Source organism: Myotis brandtii, unplaced genomic scaffold (assembly GCF_000412655.1).
Source record: "Myotis brandtii unplaced genomic scaffold, ASM41265v1 scaffold268, whole genome shotgun sequence".
Taxonomy (NCBI): Eukaryota; Metazoa; Chordata; class Mammalia; order Chiroptera; family Vespertilionidae; genus Myotis; species Myotis brandtii.
The window spans coordinates 3140168-3154595 of NW_005360187.1; the positions used below are offsets into that span (position 1 = coordinate 3140168).

Consider the following 14428-nt stretch of genomic DNA (forward strand, 5'->3'; position numbering starts at 1 on the left):
TCCCTGCCCCTGGGCCCCCACTTCCAGGGGGTCCCGCCCGCGGCTGAAGGTGCATGATCTTAGGATCACGAGGCGGCTGTTTTCTGTACATGAAAGCGTCTCTTCTCCCACTCGCCCTTCAGGGCTGAGAGAAAGCTGGGAGACTGTGTTCCTTGCTGGCACTGTGGATGTTTCTACTTTCTCATTTTTTAAAAAACTGTATCTTCTTTTTTTTTTTTTTTTAAATAATAGGCTGGCTTTTGTACTAAGAAGTTTTTTTCTAATGAAAAAAAAATCAAAGCGCGTCAGTTTATACACCCTTTGCAATCAGGGGGGAAAAAGCCCAAAAATGTTATTTAAAAAATAAAGCGGATGTTTGTGAAGTGTCTAAAAACCGGACCCAACGGAGAGGCCCGAGGGAGGGCATGTGGGCGGCCTCAGAACCAGGCCATGCCCACTTGCCAGTAGCAGCTGCTGCGCTCTGAACGCCTAGTCCTCCGGCTCCCCTCATCCCGTGTCTGGGTCCCCACTCCTACTTGGGAGCTGGGTGCTGTTGGGTGGTCACACAGTGGGGAGCCAGGACCTGGCAGCCTGTCTCCAGGACACAGATCCAGCAGCCTCATCTCCCACTCTCCTCCTCACACCTCCACTGCACCCCCATCCTCTTGGTGGTCCCCCCTGCGCACCCCAAGCCCTTTCCCACCTCTGAACATGTGTGTTCACTCTGCCCTCCCTCTGCCATCTGCCAGTCCTCTCTGACTGATTTCTTCAGGTCACAGCCTAATGTCACTCCCAGGGGCCTTCCCTGGTCTCCACCCCCCTCGAAGGTGGGCCCCTCACCCTGCTAGGCAATACGTCTGGCTCACTTCCTTCATGCTCTGAACTTACTTGCTTTACTTCTATGTTTGGCCACTGGAACCAGGGCTGTGAGGGCAGGCTTATCTGTCCCGCTCGCCCTCTTGGCTCCAGTATCTAGCACCGTGCCTGGCACGTGGGAGGTGCTCAAAATGTTTGTTGATGGACTGACTGGCTGACTGACTGAATGAATGAATTAGAAGATATATGAATAGCTAACTCCTTCATCTTTCATCCCAGATGGAGAGGACATAAGGAGCTTCTCTCGAACAAGAGAGAAAACTAAACAGGACATGGCTGAGGTGCCATCCCAAGGAGAGAGAAAGGGGTAGAGAAGAGTGGAAGTTGGAAGCTCAATACAGGCAGGTTTGTTAGCAATTCACAAAGGACTCACTAGGAGAAAATATAGTCAGCAAGGGGGCGAGGTGTGCTCTGAACACCGCTCCGTTCAGCTAAATGTGAATCATGAGCGTGACAAAGGACTATTGCACGTGCTCTCTAAGGGCACTTCTTGCCCTCAATAGCCCCACATCCTCTCTTTCCCTCCTGGGAATTCCCTCCCCGTTCTCCTATGTTGGTCAGCACTCTGCCTCTGAGGTCATTGACCAGGGCAGAACTAGTTCAGGGTGTTTATATTTGTAGTTATAGGTATGCTCACCTATAGCTCTGCATATATTTGCTTGGTCATTATCTGTCTCCTCTACTAAAATATAACTTCACGAGAGCAGGGACCTTGTCTATCTTGTCTGGCACCTGGGAGAGTGCCTGGCACATAGTAGGTACTGAAAATATAGTTGCTTCTATACAGCTCCAAATGGCAAACCAAACTTATTCTTGACTTCACTTGAGTGTCACATAGTGGGTAAGAACATGAGCTCCTGAGATGGTGGCTTGGGTCACAACCCTGGCTCATCTACTTCAACAGGTGCTGGGTGAACTTGGCTCAGTGACTCCATCTTTTTGAAGTGGAGACAATCCTAGTTCGTTTCAAGGAGTCTAGGAGCCTGGCACTAATCAGTGATCAACAATGGTTAGTGGCTAATACAAGTACTATTGTTGTTCAAGTTCAGGCTGCAATCATTTGGATTTCTGTGGAGGAGACTTCTATGTAGTTACTAGAGGGAGAACCTAGGTTGAGGAGTTCAACTTTGCTGGCCATCACTGGGATTTTTTTTAAACGAAGAAATGGTTGTACTTGGTTGGGACTGTGGAATTAAGCTAAATAATTCCTATCAGCCTATATGCTCCAAAGGCAGTGGAGTTATCATTGATTCCAGAAGGTGGGCTCCAGGCTGGGGAGGTCTTGAGTCATGGCATTCTGAGAAGCCAGCCTGGTACCATCAAACTATACTGCATCTTCTACAGTCATTAGAAGTTCATATATATATATTAATTTCAGAGAGGAAGGGAGAGGGAGAGAGAGATATAAACATCAATGATGACAGAGAATCATTGATCAGTGGCCTCCTGCACGCCCCTTACTGGGGATTGAAACAATAACCCCAGCATGTGCCCTTGACCGGAATCAAAACCGGGACCCTTCAGTTTGTAGGCTGATGCTCTATCCACTGCGCCAAACCAGCTAGGGCCAGGTATTAGAAGTTCTTAATGGCCTTCTCCATCGAGCCTAAAGCCTCTCCAAAGATGCTGCATAAACTCCAGGGTCACAGCTCACACTTAGGGCTGTTGCCCATTTGCTCTGGGGAGATCATGGGCAAGAGAGGTGTGTGGGTCTCACCGGTTTGGGGTGACTGGAACCAGACCACAAAGGGCTCCCTGGAAAATACATCTGTGTCTCCATCCTGAAGGTCATGGTAGAGGTAGTTTTCCTTCACAGTCACTAGCTTTTCCCTAGAGGAGAAAAAGGAAGTCCACCTAGCTGAGTCAGCTGTCTTCTTCTTTCAAGAAGCAATTATGTAGGTTCCCACAGCTTCATTAGCCTCCCAAGTGGGCTCGAGAGCTGGAAAGGATCTTCAGAACAAGGCTCAGTCAACTCTTCTCAATGGCCAGGTCCTTTGGGAGCCAAAGAGCTGAGCAATACTAAGTATCTGGGGCACCCACAGTTAATGTTCAGACTTAGAACAGATTACTAGTAGGAAGAAGGTGAGAATATGAAGTTCTGGAGTCAGCTGTGCTGGGCAACTCAGGTTTCCATCCCTAGACCAGGACTTGACTACGAAGAAGAAAGAAATCCTGAACCCCTTGACCAGGCAGCCACTGGGTTAACCAACAAATTAGGTGTTAGGAAGCTGCTCGTGTTTTCTAGTTTGAAGAGTTAATACTTTGCACCAGTCCCAATTTCGAGGGCAATTACTTTTATTGATATTGAGAACTGGTTAGAGATCAAAGTTTCATTTTGAAGAAAAGGTATGCATTTTGATTAAATTCATAGCCATCATTTATACATGAACCATGTTCCGGGAAGCATAGATGACACTTACTTGTAGATAAAGGCATACTGTTCTTTATATGTCTTTCTTCCAAGCCGAGAGCTAATCACACAGTTGTATGTTGTGGCTCTTGAATTTCTAGAAAACAAAGATTTTACATTGAATCTTAAAAGAAAAACATCTCCCTGTTGCAGAGATTCCTCTCTCTCCAATCTGCCTCCATATCTCCAATGGCACCATGGAGAGTCTAATAAGAAGGGCCACCATTGGATGGAAATGTAACATCTGCCAGGATCTTTATTTCTTGTCCTTATAGGTAGATACTGCTGTTACCCCATTTTTATCGTTTGTAAGCACAAAGCTGGGATTTGAACCCAGATCCTACTCACTCCCGAATCCATATGTTTTGGCCTGTACCTGTAAGAGACCATTGAGACCATAGAAGCTTCAGGCCAGAATCAGCCCAAACCCCACTCTGGGCCATGGCTGGGGCTGCAGCTCATACTCCCTGTTGGAGCAACCTTTTCTGGTCACCTACCCATGCACCACCCCTGAGAATTTATCATATGCAGGATTCTTAGTCACATTTTCGTTGGACATTCTTTCCTGCTCTGAAAACCCCCAGGCATTAATAAGCCCAGAACTATCATTTCAAACCAGCTGTTGTTTATTTTCTGGGAACTGGGGACATAGCCATGAAATCCCATAGACCCGAACTCTCACCTTCCTGGAGAAACCCGACTCTCAGTGTGTTTGCCAAACCTGCTGATCACTCCACCCTGGCAGAGCCTGACCCGGTGTTACTCCCTCTGGTCGCAGAGAAATCTAGGGCATGTCTGACCCCAGGCATGGTCTCAGGTTCAGTTGGAAGAAAGCAGAAGGGACCTTTAGGGGCCCAGTTAGACCCTACAGAAACTCCTGGGGCTTTAGCTGCATGTTCTAAGGCAGATTGGCCCCTGTGGCCCCAGGAGTGTGGACAATGGATTCCTCTGGGCTTCGAGTCTGGGAAGTTGGCCCTCATCTGATTCTGGACTGCTACGTCCTGGGTTGGCAAAGTGTTAGAAATGACTCAGCCGTGAACTGCCTGAGGTCCCTCCTGGCTTCCAGGGGAAGGGAGCAAACAGGCCTGGCTCTGCCTGGGGTCCATAGGACAGTCTAGGGAGGTTGGGGGAACTGAGATAACTGGAGGCAGGAAGACTCTCCGGGCCAATTGGGGGAGAAGCATGAAGACCCCTTCCTCTCAGTCCCCCATACTTCTGAAAACTGACTGGAGCCGCTCCAAAGACAACTGAGAGGGCTCAGAATAGAGCACTGGCTTTGGAGTCAGACCTGACCCAGGTTCAAAAGTAGGCTCAGCCATTTGACGACTGGGTGACCTTGGGCCGGTCACTCTTCCCTGTGCCTCAGCTCCCTCACCTCTAAGAGGAACAGTCATAGTATCTACCCCACGGGGTTGTAAATGAATTAACAGGATGCCTGGCCCAGAGCCAGGGTGTTGATGGTAGCTGTTACATGGGGCCCCCTGGACCATCATCTGCCATTATAATTCTCTTCCATTTACTCGTAACAGACACTGCTACATGCCAGGCACATGCATGACTTAATTACATGCCTGATTTATCTTCCACATCCCAGGAAGATTGCTTCTATTGTTAGCCCCAATGAAGAGACAGGGAAAAGGAGGTTGGTCACTTGCTTGAGGTCATGGCAGAACCAGGATCCAAACCCAAGTATCTGAGCTGAGCATAGATGCCTACACCCTGTGCTGCACGCCCTCTTCCCCTGTCAAAGGTCAGATCCAGAGACAGAACACCTACCGAGGACAAAAAGGAGAAGCTCAACTCCTACTCTGTGTTTTCAGATGAGAAACCGAGGCCGAGGGGGGGGGGGGGGGGGGGGGGGGGACCGGCCCAGGGGCCGTCTGTGTGAAGGAGAATGGCCACAGCTGTTCCGCCTGGACTGACCATTCACTTCTAAACAACCATGTGAGTTTTCCTAATTACAAAAGTATAATAATGGCCAGATGTCCTGCTGCTCTAGCTGTATGGTGGCTACAAGGCTGTGTGTTTTCATTTTATCTGTGCTTTTAAGTATGTTTAAAGTATTTCCTAAGCAAAAAGGAAGGGGAGTGTAATATTCTCACTGTAGAAAATTTTTGAAAATAGAGAAAAAATGTAGAAGGAAATCCCATTTAAATACCTTATAAATTTGTACTCTAAGATAGCCACTGTCAACATTTTGGTTCACTGCTTTTGAATCTCTTATACATTTTTTGTTCTGTTTTATTTTTATTTTTATTTTTTACATAATTGAACTACTTGGCACATATTGTATACTTGAGTTTGTTTAATTTTATCATGTATCTACAAAGAAACATTATATTAGAAGTTTTTAATCAGGGTGCATCAGAACCATCTGGGAAGCTTATTGAAATAAAGATGCCCCTCTCACAGAAATTCTCATTTCATAGACCCAAGGCTCTTGAATATGCACTTTTAATTCACTCTGCAGTGATTTTCAGGTGGGTGGGTCTGCTGATTATTCTTTGAGAAAGAATAAAAATTATAAATTATAAATATAACCCAATGTCATGTAAAACTATTTGAGGACATTATTTTTGTAATTTTTAGCTTGTAAAATCGATTCAGGCTTTTTATAAAATATTCAAATTATATAGAACTATCCTATATAATAAAAGGCTAATTGCAAATCGACTGAACGGTGGAACGACCGGTTGCTATGACGTGCACTGACCACCAGGGGGGGAGACGCTCAATGCAGGAGCACCGCTCCCCACAGGGGGAGCACCGCTCAGCCAGAAGCTGGGCTCACGGCTGGTGAGCGCAGTGGCGGTAGTGGGAGCCTCTCCCGCCTCTGCTGCAGGCGGGTGGTAAGGAGTGAGGGGTTCCACACTACGAGAGCCTTCCACAGGGAGTGGGCCTAAGCCGTCAGTCAGATACCCTCCGAGGGCTCCCAGACTGTGAGAGGGCACAGGTTGGGCTGAGGGATCCCCCGAGTGCACGAATGTCGTGCACTGGGCCTCTAGTATGAAATAAAAAGCAAATGTTCCCCATTCCTTCACTGGCCTCCTACACAATGATCCTCCAATCACAGCCCCTCAGCCCCCCAAAGTAACCACTATTAACAGTTTGGAGCATATCCTTCCAGTCTTTCTTCTATGCCCATGCAAACTCAAACATACTCTTATTCCTCTATAATGTGATGTGATTAATAAACTGGGTTGCTCTACCTACAATTCTGAACTTGTTCTGTTCAATTGCAGCCATCTTTCCATGCTGGCCTGTTTAGGTCTAACCTGTTCTGCAGTAAACATAATTTATAATGGCTGCATAACATCCAGTCTGTGGTCATTTCATATTTCCTACTGGCACCTGATCTTTCTTGAGAACAGCACTTCTCATCTCAGCCTCTTGTCTGTTTCTTTCATTTCTCTGTCTCTGTTCTGGCTCCCCATCTGTTTCCCTTATTTTGTTTTATCATATTAAAGCTAGCTGGTTGAAGGTTCTTAGAACCGTGGCTAACAGAGTTGGAAGCCACATGAACTGGTGGTCAGAGTGAGTGCTTGCTCTCACGCTAAGTCAGTTCCCTGGGGCTTTACAGGTGCCTTTGCACTTGACCTTGAACCCACAGAGGGTCTGGGCCCCATCTTTACCCATTCAGCCTCTCCATCAGCGTGGGACAGATCTGGTTGGCGCTGTCCTTGATTTCCATCAGGAGTATGATGTCACAGCGTTTGATGACCTGCAGAGAGAGAATTCCCAAGGGGTTGAGAGCACTTACTACAAACAATAAAAAACCTTTTGGGGGGCACTTACTATGTTTTAAGTATCAAATTGGATGCATCGTTAAATTAATTAAATTCTTGCCTAAAATAAATGAAGGGCTCCCTGAGGGAGGTGCTGTTACCATATCCATTTTAAAGACAAGGAGCCTGAGGCTCTGGAAAGGTGAGGAGTGTATCCAGCGTCACCCAGCCAGTGGCTGAGGCAGAATGTGAACCTAGGCAATCCAAATCCACAGCCTATGATCAGACCCGACTTCCCACCTCTCGGCTTTGCTTGAATAATTACTATAAGAATCACCAATATTCATTAAACCCGTACGTAGTAAATGAAAAGAACTCAGGCTGGATACTGAGGTATAATCACAACGATAATGACTGTAAGAGCTGACATTATTGTGAGCCTACGCCGAGCCTCACCAACCCTGTGAATGACCGCTAGCCCCTGACACGCAGGAGGGAACCAGCTCAGAGGCCTGAGTGACTAGCGAAAGGCACAGCCAGCAGAGGTGGTGCAGCCAGGATTTGAACTCCGGTCGGTGTGACTGTAAAGGCCACCATGCCAACCTGTTAAAACACAGCCTTGCCCTGAAAGACTGATTGATGGTCCAGTGAGAGGGACAAATGGAAACAACTAGCTACCATGAGAGGGACGTGACATTTGGACTAAACAAGGCACAGCTGTAGGAATGTTGAGGCCTAACTAATTCCTTCTGCCCAGACACCAAGGAAAGCTCCGAGAGGAGAGGGCATTTGAAGGCCCTGACAGGTGAGAAGGAGCTTAGTGGGTAAAGAATGCAGGAGAAGTTCCTTTCCCACACGATTTCTCCATTATATCTATTGACAAAAGTGGCAGCAAAATGACTAGCCCATTGGTTCAAAGTATGGACTCTGAGTCAGATGGCCTTGGGTTCATGTCGTTTTTAAAGGTATATTTTTATTGATTTCAGAGAGGAAGAGAGAGGGAGAGAGACATGGAAACATCAGTGATAAGAGAGAATCATCCACCGGCTGCCTCATGCATTCCCCACACTGGGGATCCAGCCCACAACCCGGGCATGTGCTCAGACCAGAAATCCTGGTTCATAAGTCAATGCTCGACCACTGAGCCACACTGGCCGGGCCTTGAATTCATGTCTTGACTCTGTCACTCACCAGCTGTGTGACCTTGAACAAGCCACGTAAGCTCCCTGAATGCCAGCTTCTTTATCTGGGAACTGGGACGATTCCCCCTCATAGGGATTTGGTGACACAGTGGATATAAAATTCTGTCCAGTCCACGGCACAGAACAGATGCTCAGCAAACAATGGCAATATTTATCATACAGTTTTCATCTTTTTTTTCAACCTAATATTACATTGTGTTTCCCTCACAGTCAAGATTCAGTTTTCAAATTCATTCATGACACATTTTTTCCTGCCCCAACTTCAGGCCAGAAAAAATATATTTCAGACAAGGAAAAATGTATTTCCCCTGGCTCCATTTCCTCAGGAGGAGGACCTCAAGAGGAGGACCTGGGGAGGAGGGTCCCCAGAAGGCCCTCCCAGCCCCGAAACCCAGTGAGACTGTCCTCTGCCCCAACTTCAGGCCAGAAAAAATATACTTCAGACAAGGAAAAACATATTTCCTTCCCCTGGCTCCATTTCCTCAGGAGGAGGACCTGAGGAGGAGGATCCCTGGAAGGCCCTCCCAGCCCCGAAACCCAGTGAGACTGTCCTGACTGTTCACAGAGGGGAGGAGAGGGGAGTAGGGGCAGTGCATGGCTAGTGGTGAGGGAATCCCAGCAGGGGGTGTCATGGGTGAGCCTGGGGAGAGGGGAAGGGGCAGCCTGGAGAACTCTAGAAAAATCTGGGGCAGAAGGCAGCCTACAAAAGCCTCTTTCATGCCCCTAAACAGAGCAGCCAGCATGGTGGGGAAGAGCCCGGATAGGGCCAGTCAGGCCTCAGTTCTGCTCCATGACCTGGGACAACACGCTTCACCTCTCTGAACTCCAGCTGCTCATCCGAAAAAGGGGTCTACTAATCAGGGGGGTTGTCAGGCTGAGCTTGGATGCATATGAAGGGCCCAGGACAGTCGGCACTCCTAAACTAAGTGATCGGGTGCTGAAGATCTGTGAAGTTCTACCACATCCACGGTCTTACTCCCAGTGTCTCGAGCGCCTGGCACATGGCCTACCTTCAATGAGTATTTGTTGGATGAACAAGCTCGACTCTTTAAGGACACAAACTGACGAAGTCACAGGCGGAGGGAGCCTTTCCCAGGCAGGATTTGGCATCTGGAGAATTGCCCGTGGTGCCGGCCAGCAAACCCAAGGAGAAGGCGGGCCTCCCTCACTCCCCAACCTTCCCAACGAAGGCCATAACAACGACAGCATCATGAAACTGGGCTCGTCTCCGACATGATAAACCCAGTACGGAAGAGTGGAAACGGCATTTCCACTTATATGGTTGGATCTGAACCTGGTTCTCCTCCTTACTAGCTATGGAAGACTGAATAAGTCACTTCACCATTTTGAGTCTCAGTAATAAAGTGAGGACAATGCCACCTACGTCACAGTATTAAGTAAGATATAAAGTTCCTGGCCTCTAGGAGGTGCTTAGACAAGGGCCCCTGTACATACTACTATCCCAGGAGCCTGGGATTTGAGTCTCAGGGTAAGTGCTCTGGGTGGCTCTGTTTTTCGATGGCCTCTGTTTACAGGATGGTTTTGCAATAATGGGGAAGTCAGGGGCCTTGACAAAGACTTCAGACATGGGTGGTGTCTGGTGTGATGGGCTGTCCGTCAGTCAGCCCTCTAGGACACAGTGGCTTAAGGGAGATGCTGACTGTAGGCCCCCTCCATGGAATCATCAAATAACAAAATGTCAGCCTCTTAAGCCTGTGGTGACATTTCCCGGGTGGAATAAGTGAGGAGGGTGACAGGAATTCAGTAGGCACCCACTCTCCAGGGGCCCTTCCCCACAAGGAAGTGGGGAAATCGTTTGCTCGCATGTCAGTTTCCAGTTGAGCCAGGGAGTCACGGTTCTCATAGGCTTGGCATGGCTGTCCTGGCTAAAAACCGACATCCGCGAGGCCTTGGGTACCTTCCAAAGGGCAGGGATGAGCAGATCTGCAAGGACCGTCTGAGCTAGAACAGAGTGTGCTAGTCCTCACTCTAATCCACTTTGCCTACTGACAGAATGGCAGCTCATGTTTGCGATCACCTGCCTTGTTGCCTTACTCACCTTGACTTTGCTCAGCCACACTCCGCTCCAGGTTGTGTAAGGCCCATGTTCCTGAAAGGCCCTGGAGGCTCAGGGAGCAGAAGGGACTTGCCCAGCTCACTTCACCTGCTGCCAGGTGGGATCTGAACCCAGGCTCCTGGCATTCCCACTACAGCACGGTCGGTGCCTCCGGAGTTTTCTAAAGTAATAACACCCAGTCCTAGTCCTGGGAAAGTTTTCAGCAACCATCCCCCCCTCACTTCCACTCTCTCTGAAAAGCAATGGGAAAAATATCCTCAGCCCTAGCCAGATTGGCTCAATGGATAGAGCGTCTGCCTGCGGACTGGAGGGTCCCAGGTTCAATTCCTGGTCAGGGCATATGCCCGGGTTGCGGGCTCAATCCCCAGTAGCGGGCGTGCAGAAGGCAGCCAATCAATGATTCTCTCTCATTGTTGATGTTTCTCTCTCTCTCCCTCTCCCTTCCTCTCTGAAATATATATATATTCATATTCTCAGGTGAGGATTAACCAAAAAATAATTAATTACTAATTAATTAACCTGTAGGATAAAGAGAGTCAACTGACTCCAGAGAAGTGTGGGCAGAGTTCCCAGGCATCCTATATAATAAAAGCCTAATATGCTAAGTGTCTGGTCGTCCGGTCGGCCATTTGACCAATCAAAGCATAATATGCTAATGATATGCTAAGGCTGCTCAACCACTCACTATGATGTGCACTGACCACCAAGGGGCAGACAGTCAACTGGTCAACCAGTCACTATGATATGCACTGGCTACCAGGGGGGCAGACACTCCCACCAGAAGGTTAGCTTGCTGCTGGGGTCTGGCCAATTGGCACTGAGTGAGATGGGCCGGACACATCCTGGAACCCTTCCGCAGTCCCTCCCTGGCTGGCCAACCTCCCACATCCCTCCCCAGCCTGCACCCTCTCACAATCTGGGATCCCTTGGGAAATGTCGGAAAGCCAGTTTTGGCCCGATCCTGCAAGCCAGGCCAAGGGACCCCACTGGTGCATGAATTCGTGCACCAGGCCTCTAGTTGGTTATATTATCCAAGAAAAGTCTTATCTAAGTGGAGAAAAAGATTAGAATTGGGAGTGGGGAAAAGGTTGATGGGGTGGGGGCAGGGAAGGAGGAGGAAAGGAAGAAGGGGAAGGGGGAGAAAAAAAGAAGAAAGAGAGAAAGAAAGAAAAAGAAAAAAAGAAAGGGAAAAGGCAGGCAGGAAGGACGAAAGGAAGAAAGAAAGGTAGAAAGCAAGTAAAAATCTGTGCTGCAGTGATGGTTAAAAGACCAGGCTGGCTGGCACCCCAGCTCCCCACCTGCCCACAAGCTGTACGGTATTACCTCACCTTTCATTGTTCGTCATCTCTACATGGGGGGTAAGTATCCTCCTTCCTGGGGGTTATGAAATGAAATCTTGTACTTATAGTGCTGACACGGCATTCGGTAAATGGTGATAAGAATTATAGTAGTAGCCCACCCTTACCGGAGCTTACCGGGAGCCAGGTATTGCTTTAGGAGCTTTATACTTATCAACTAATGTGTTCTTCCAAACAGTCCTACATGGCCCTGACCCGGTAGCTCAGTTGGTTAGAGCATCGTCCTGATATGTCAAGGTTGTGGGTTTAATCCCAGGTCAGGGCACATACAAAAATCAACCAGTGAATGCATAAATGAGTGAAACAACAAATTGATGTCTGTCTGTCTCTCTCTCTCTCTCTCTCTCTCTCTCTCTCTCTCGTCAATAAATAATTAAAATAACAACAACACAGTCCTATAGGGAGGTGATAATGACACAGAGAGGTGAAGTGACTATTATAATTACTGCTGTTGTTATTGTTATAAAATTTCAAGCCAGCTGCTACCTTCCCCAAGGAACTAACTTTAGTTCAATTCCTCCTGAGTCTCTTCAAGTCTGAAAGCAGTGGGCAGGGGCCCGCGATCCTTCCCACAGAAAGGGGCTCACCTTCACAATGACATCCATGACCTTCTGGTTTTCCCTCTTGGTTTCCCCAAAGGACCTGATGTTGAAGGAGCAGATCCTGAGGGCCAGGGCGCCGTTGATGGCGAGGAGGAGAAGCAGGGCGGCCAGCGGCTGAGACATCCTGGCGCTGCTCCTGGGATCAGGGCTGGGTTGGGGTGAAACAACAAATTGATATCTGTCTGTCTCTCTCTCTCTCTCTCTCTCTCTCTCTCTCTCTCTCGTCAATAAATAATTAAAATAACAACAACACAGTCCTATAGGGAGGTGATAATGACACAGAGAGGTGAAGTGACTATTATAATTACTGCTGTTGTTATTGTTATAAAATTTCAAGCCAGCTGCTACCTTCCCCAAGGAACTAACTTTAGTTCAATTCCTCCTGAGTCTCTTCAAGTCTGAAAGCAGTGGGCAGGGGCCCGCGATCCTTCCCACAGAAAGGGGCTCACCTTCACAATGACATCCATGACCTTCTGGTTTTCCCTCTTGGTTTCCCCAAAGGACCTGATGTTGAAGGAGCAGATCCTGAGGGCCAGGGCGCCGTTGATGGCGAGGAGGAGAAGCAGGGCGGCCAGCGGCTGAGACATCCTGGCGCTGCTCCTGGGATCAGGGCTGGGTCGGGGACAGCAGTGTCCCGAGAACAGCAGTGTGTGAAGTCCCAGCGCGTCTTCAGGCCACCTCCTCGCGCTCAGCAGACTTATAAAGCCTGCAGACAACAGGAATTACTGGATTCCTGGTTGCTACTTTCACTTCTCTGAGGAACTGAAGATCATGGGTTTCATTCCCTAAGGAAATGGGCTTGTCTTTTAGGATCCCCTGTTTCTGTCACTCTGGTGAGGAAATTGGCCTGCCTCATTTAGGCACCATCCCCGGCAAAGTCACTTGTATCTCCACCCGAGCCCACTCTGACATCTGGGAGCCAGCTGTGGCATCTGGTTATCTCTCCTGTGGTCCCAAAAGGCCTTGTGCCTTTTCCTGAAAATGGATAAACTTAGAAGTGGTGCGCCCCAGAGGGCACCTGGGGTGATGGAGCCTCCGGTGGGGGGGCAGGGAGGCAGGGGCAGGGGGAAATTCTGCTGTTTTCTGCCAGCACCGGGATTTGGCAGCCAGCTGTCCCTTGGCGCACCCAGGCTCTGATTCTGCAACCACTCTGATGGGCGTCATTAAGGTCAAGTCGAGTTCGAATGACATAATTTTTAAAGGCCGTTTTACTGTGTATACTTTAACACACCAAATGCTAGCAGTGTGCTGCCAGGGCGAGCGATCCCTGGTCTGCTAGGATGGGTCAGAGAAACGTCCTTGGGCTTTTAAGGACATTTATAGCCCCTGGAGGGATCCAGGATTCAAACTGATGTGATGTTAAAACCTGTGAGAGCCATGTAGCCCCGAGAAAGAAGGTTTTGCAAGAATTGGAGGATTTCAGCTCAAGTAAATGGACTCTTAGAGATTTGGGCTGGAAGATCCGAAGATCTGCAAATCATAAGAAACATAAAGTTCAGTCAAGTTGTAAACCCAGGTGAGATTTCCAAACTTTGGCAAAGCAAGTCCTTCTGTGAAGAAGGCAGATGATGAACATAACTGGAAATCAGTGTTGGGATCTCTGGACCACCTCCTCTTGAAGTGATGGGCATGTGGCCATAGCCCAGGGGATGTATGTATATTGCCAACATACATCCAGTCAACAGCCTGGCCAAAATCTCTGGCCAAGACACCCAGGCATTCTAAGAAGATAACCCCAAATAGTACATGGAAGGATGTAAGGGTTTCCCGGGCTCCTGGTGAGCTGAATCCCCTGTTATCTACGGCCCAGACCTTGGGCCTGGGTGAATCTCTGGTGAGTGAAGTTCTGGCCAATGGGGTAGTGATTGTCAGCCTTAACAATTGGCATCTCCCAACTGGAGGAAGAATTAAGTGAGGCACACATTTTTTGTGTCTTTTAAGAAGGGATTTGTATATATGTGGTATTTTATAAACTTGTAACATTTTGGCCTATTAAACTGACAATCTTGTAACGCCAACATAAAGTGTGCAATTGCTGGGGGTGGGCATCGACTTAGGTTTGTGACTTTAATTTGAAACCTGAGTTAACGTACAGTTCTGGAACATTTATAAAAATTTTAGGTTGAGGCCTGGTAGCTCAGTTGGTTAGAGCATTGACCCAAAATACCAAGGTTTAGGGTTCAATCCCCGGCCCAGGCT

At 48.3% G+C, this 14428-nt stretch overlaps 1 protein-coding gene across 2 annotated transcripts in view; it reads right to left on the reverse strand.

Annotated features, from left to right (window-relative positions):
• Positions 1-13125, reverse strand: part of DNASE1L3 (deoxyribonuclease I-like 3) — a 20989-nt gene extending 7864 nt beyond the window's left edge. Inside the window, exons 1-4 of one of the 2 annotated variants that reach the window (XM_005868405.2) lie at positions 12679-13125; positions 6898-6986; positions 3276-3362; positions 2573-2685 (exon numbers count right to left, since the gene is read on the reverse strand). In XM_005868405.2, coding sequence (XP_005868467.1) covers positions 2573-2685; positions 3276-3362; positions 6898-6986; positions 12679-12816 — 427 coding nt within the window. In that variant the 5' untranslated portion in view covers positions 12817-13125. Of the gene's footprint in view, positions 1-2572; positions 2686-3275; positions 3363-6897; positions 6987-12214; positions 12383-12678 lie in introns of those variants that run through there. The other variant, XM_005868406.2, reaches the window with a different exon arrangement.
• Positions 13126-14428: the final 1303 nt, after the last annotated feature.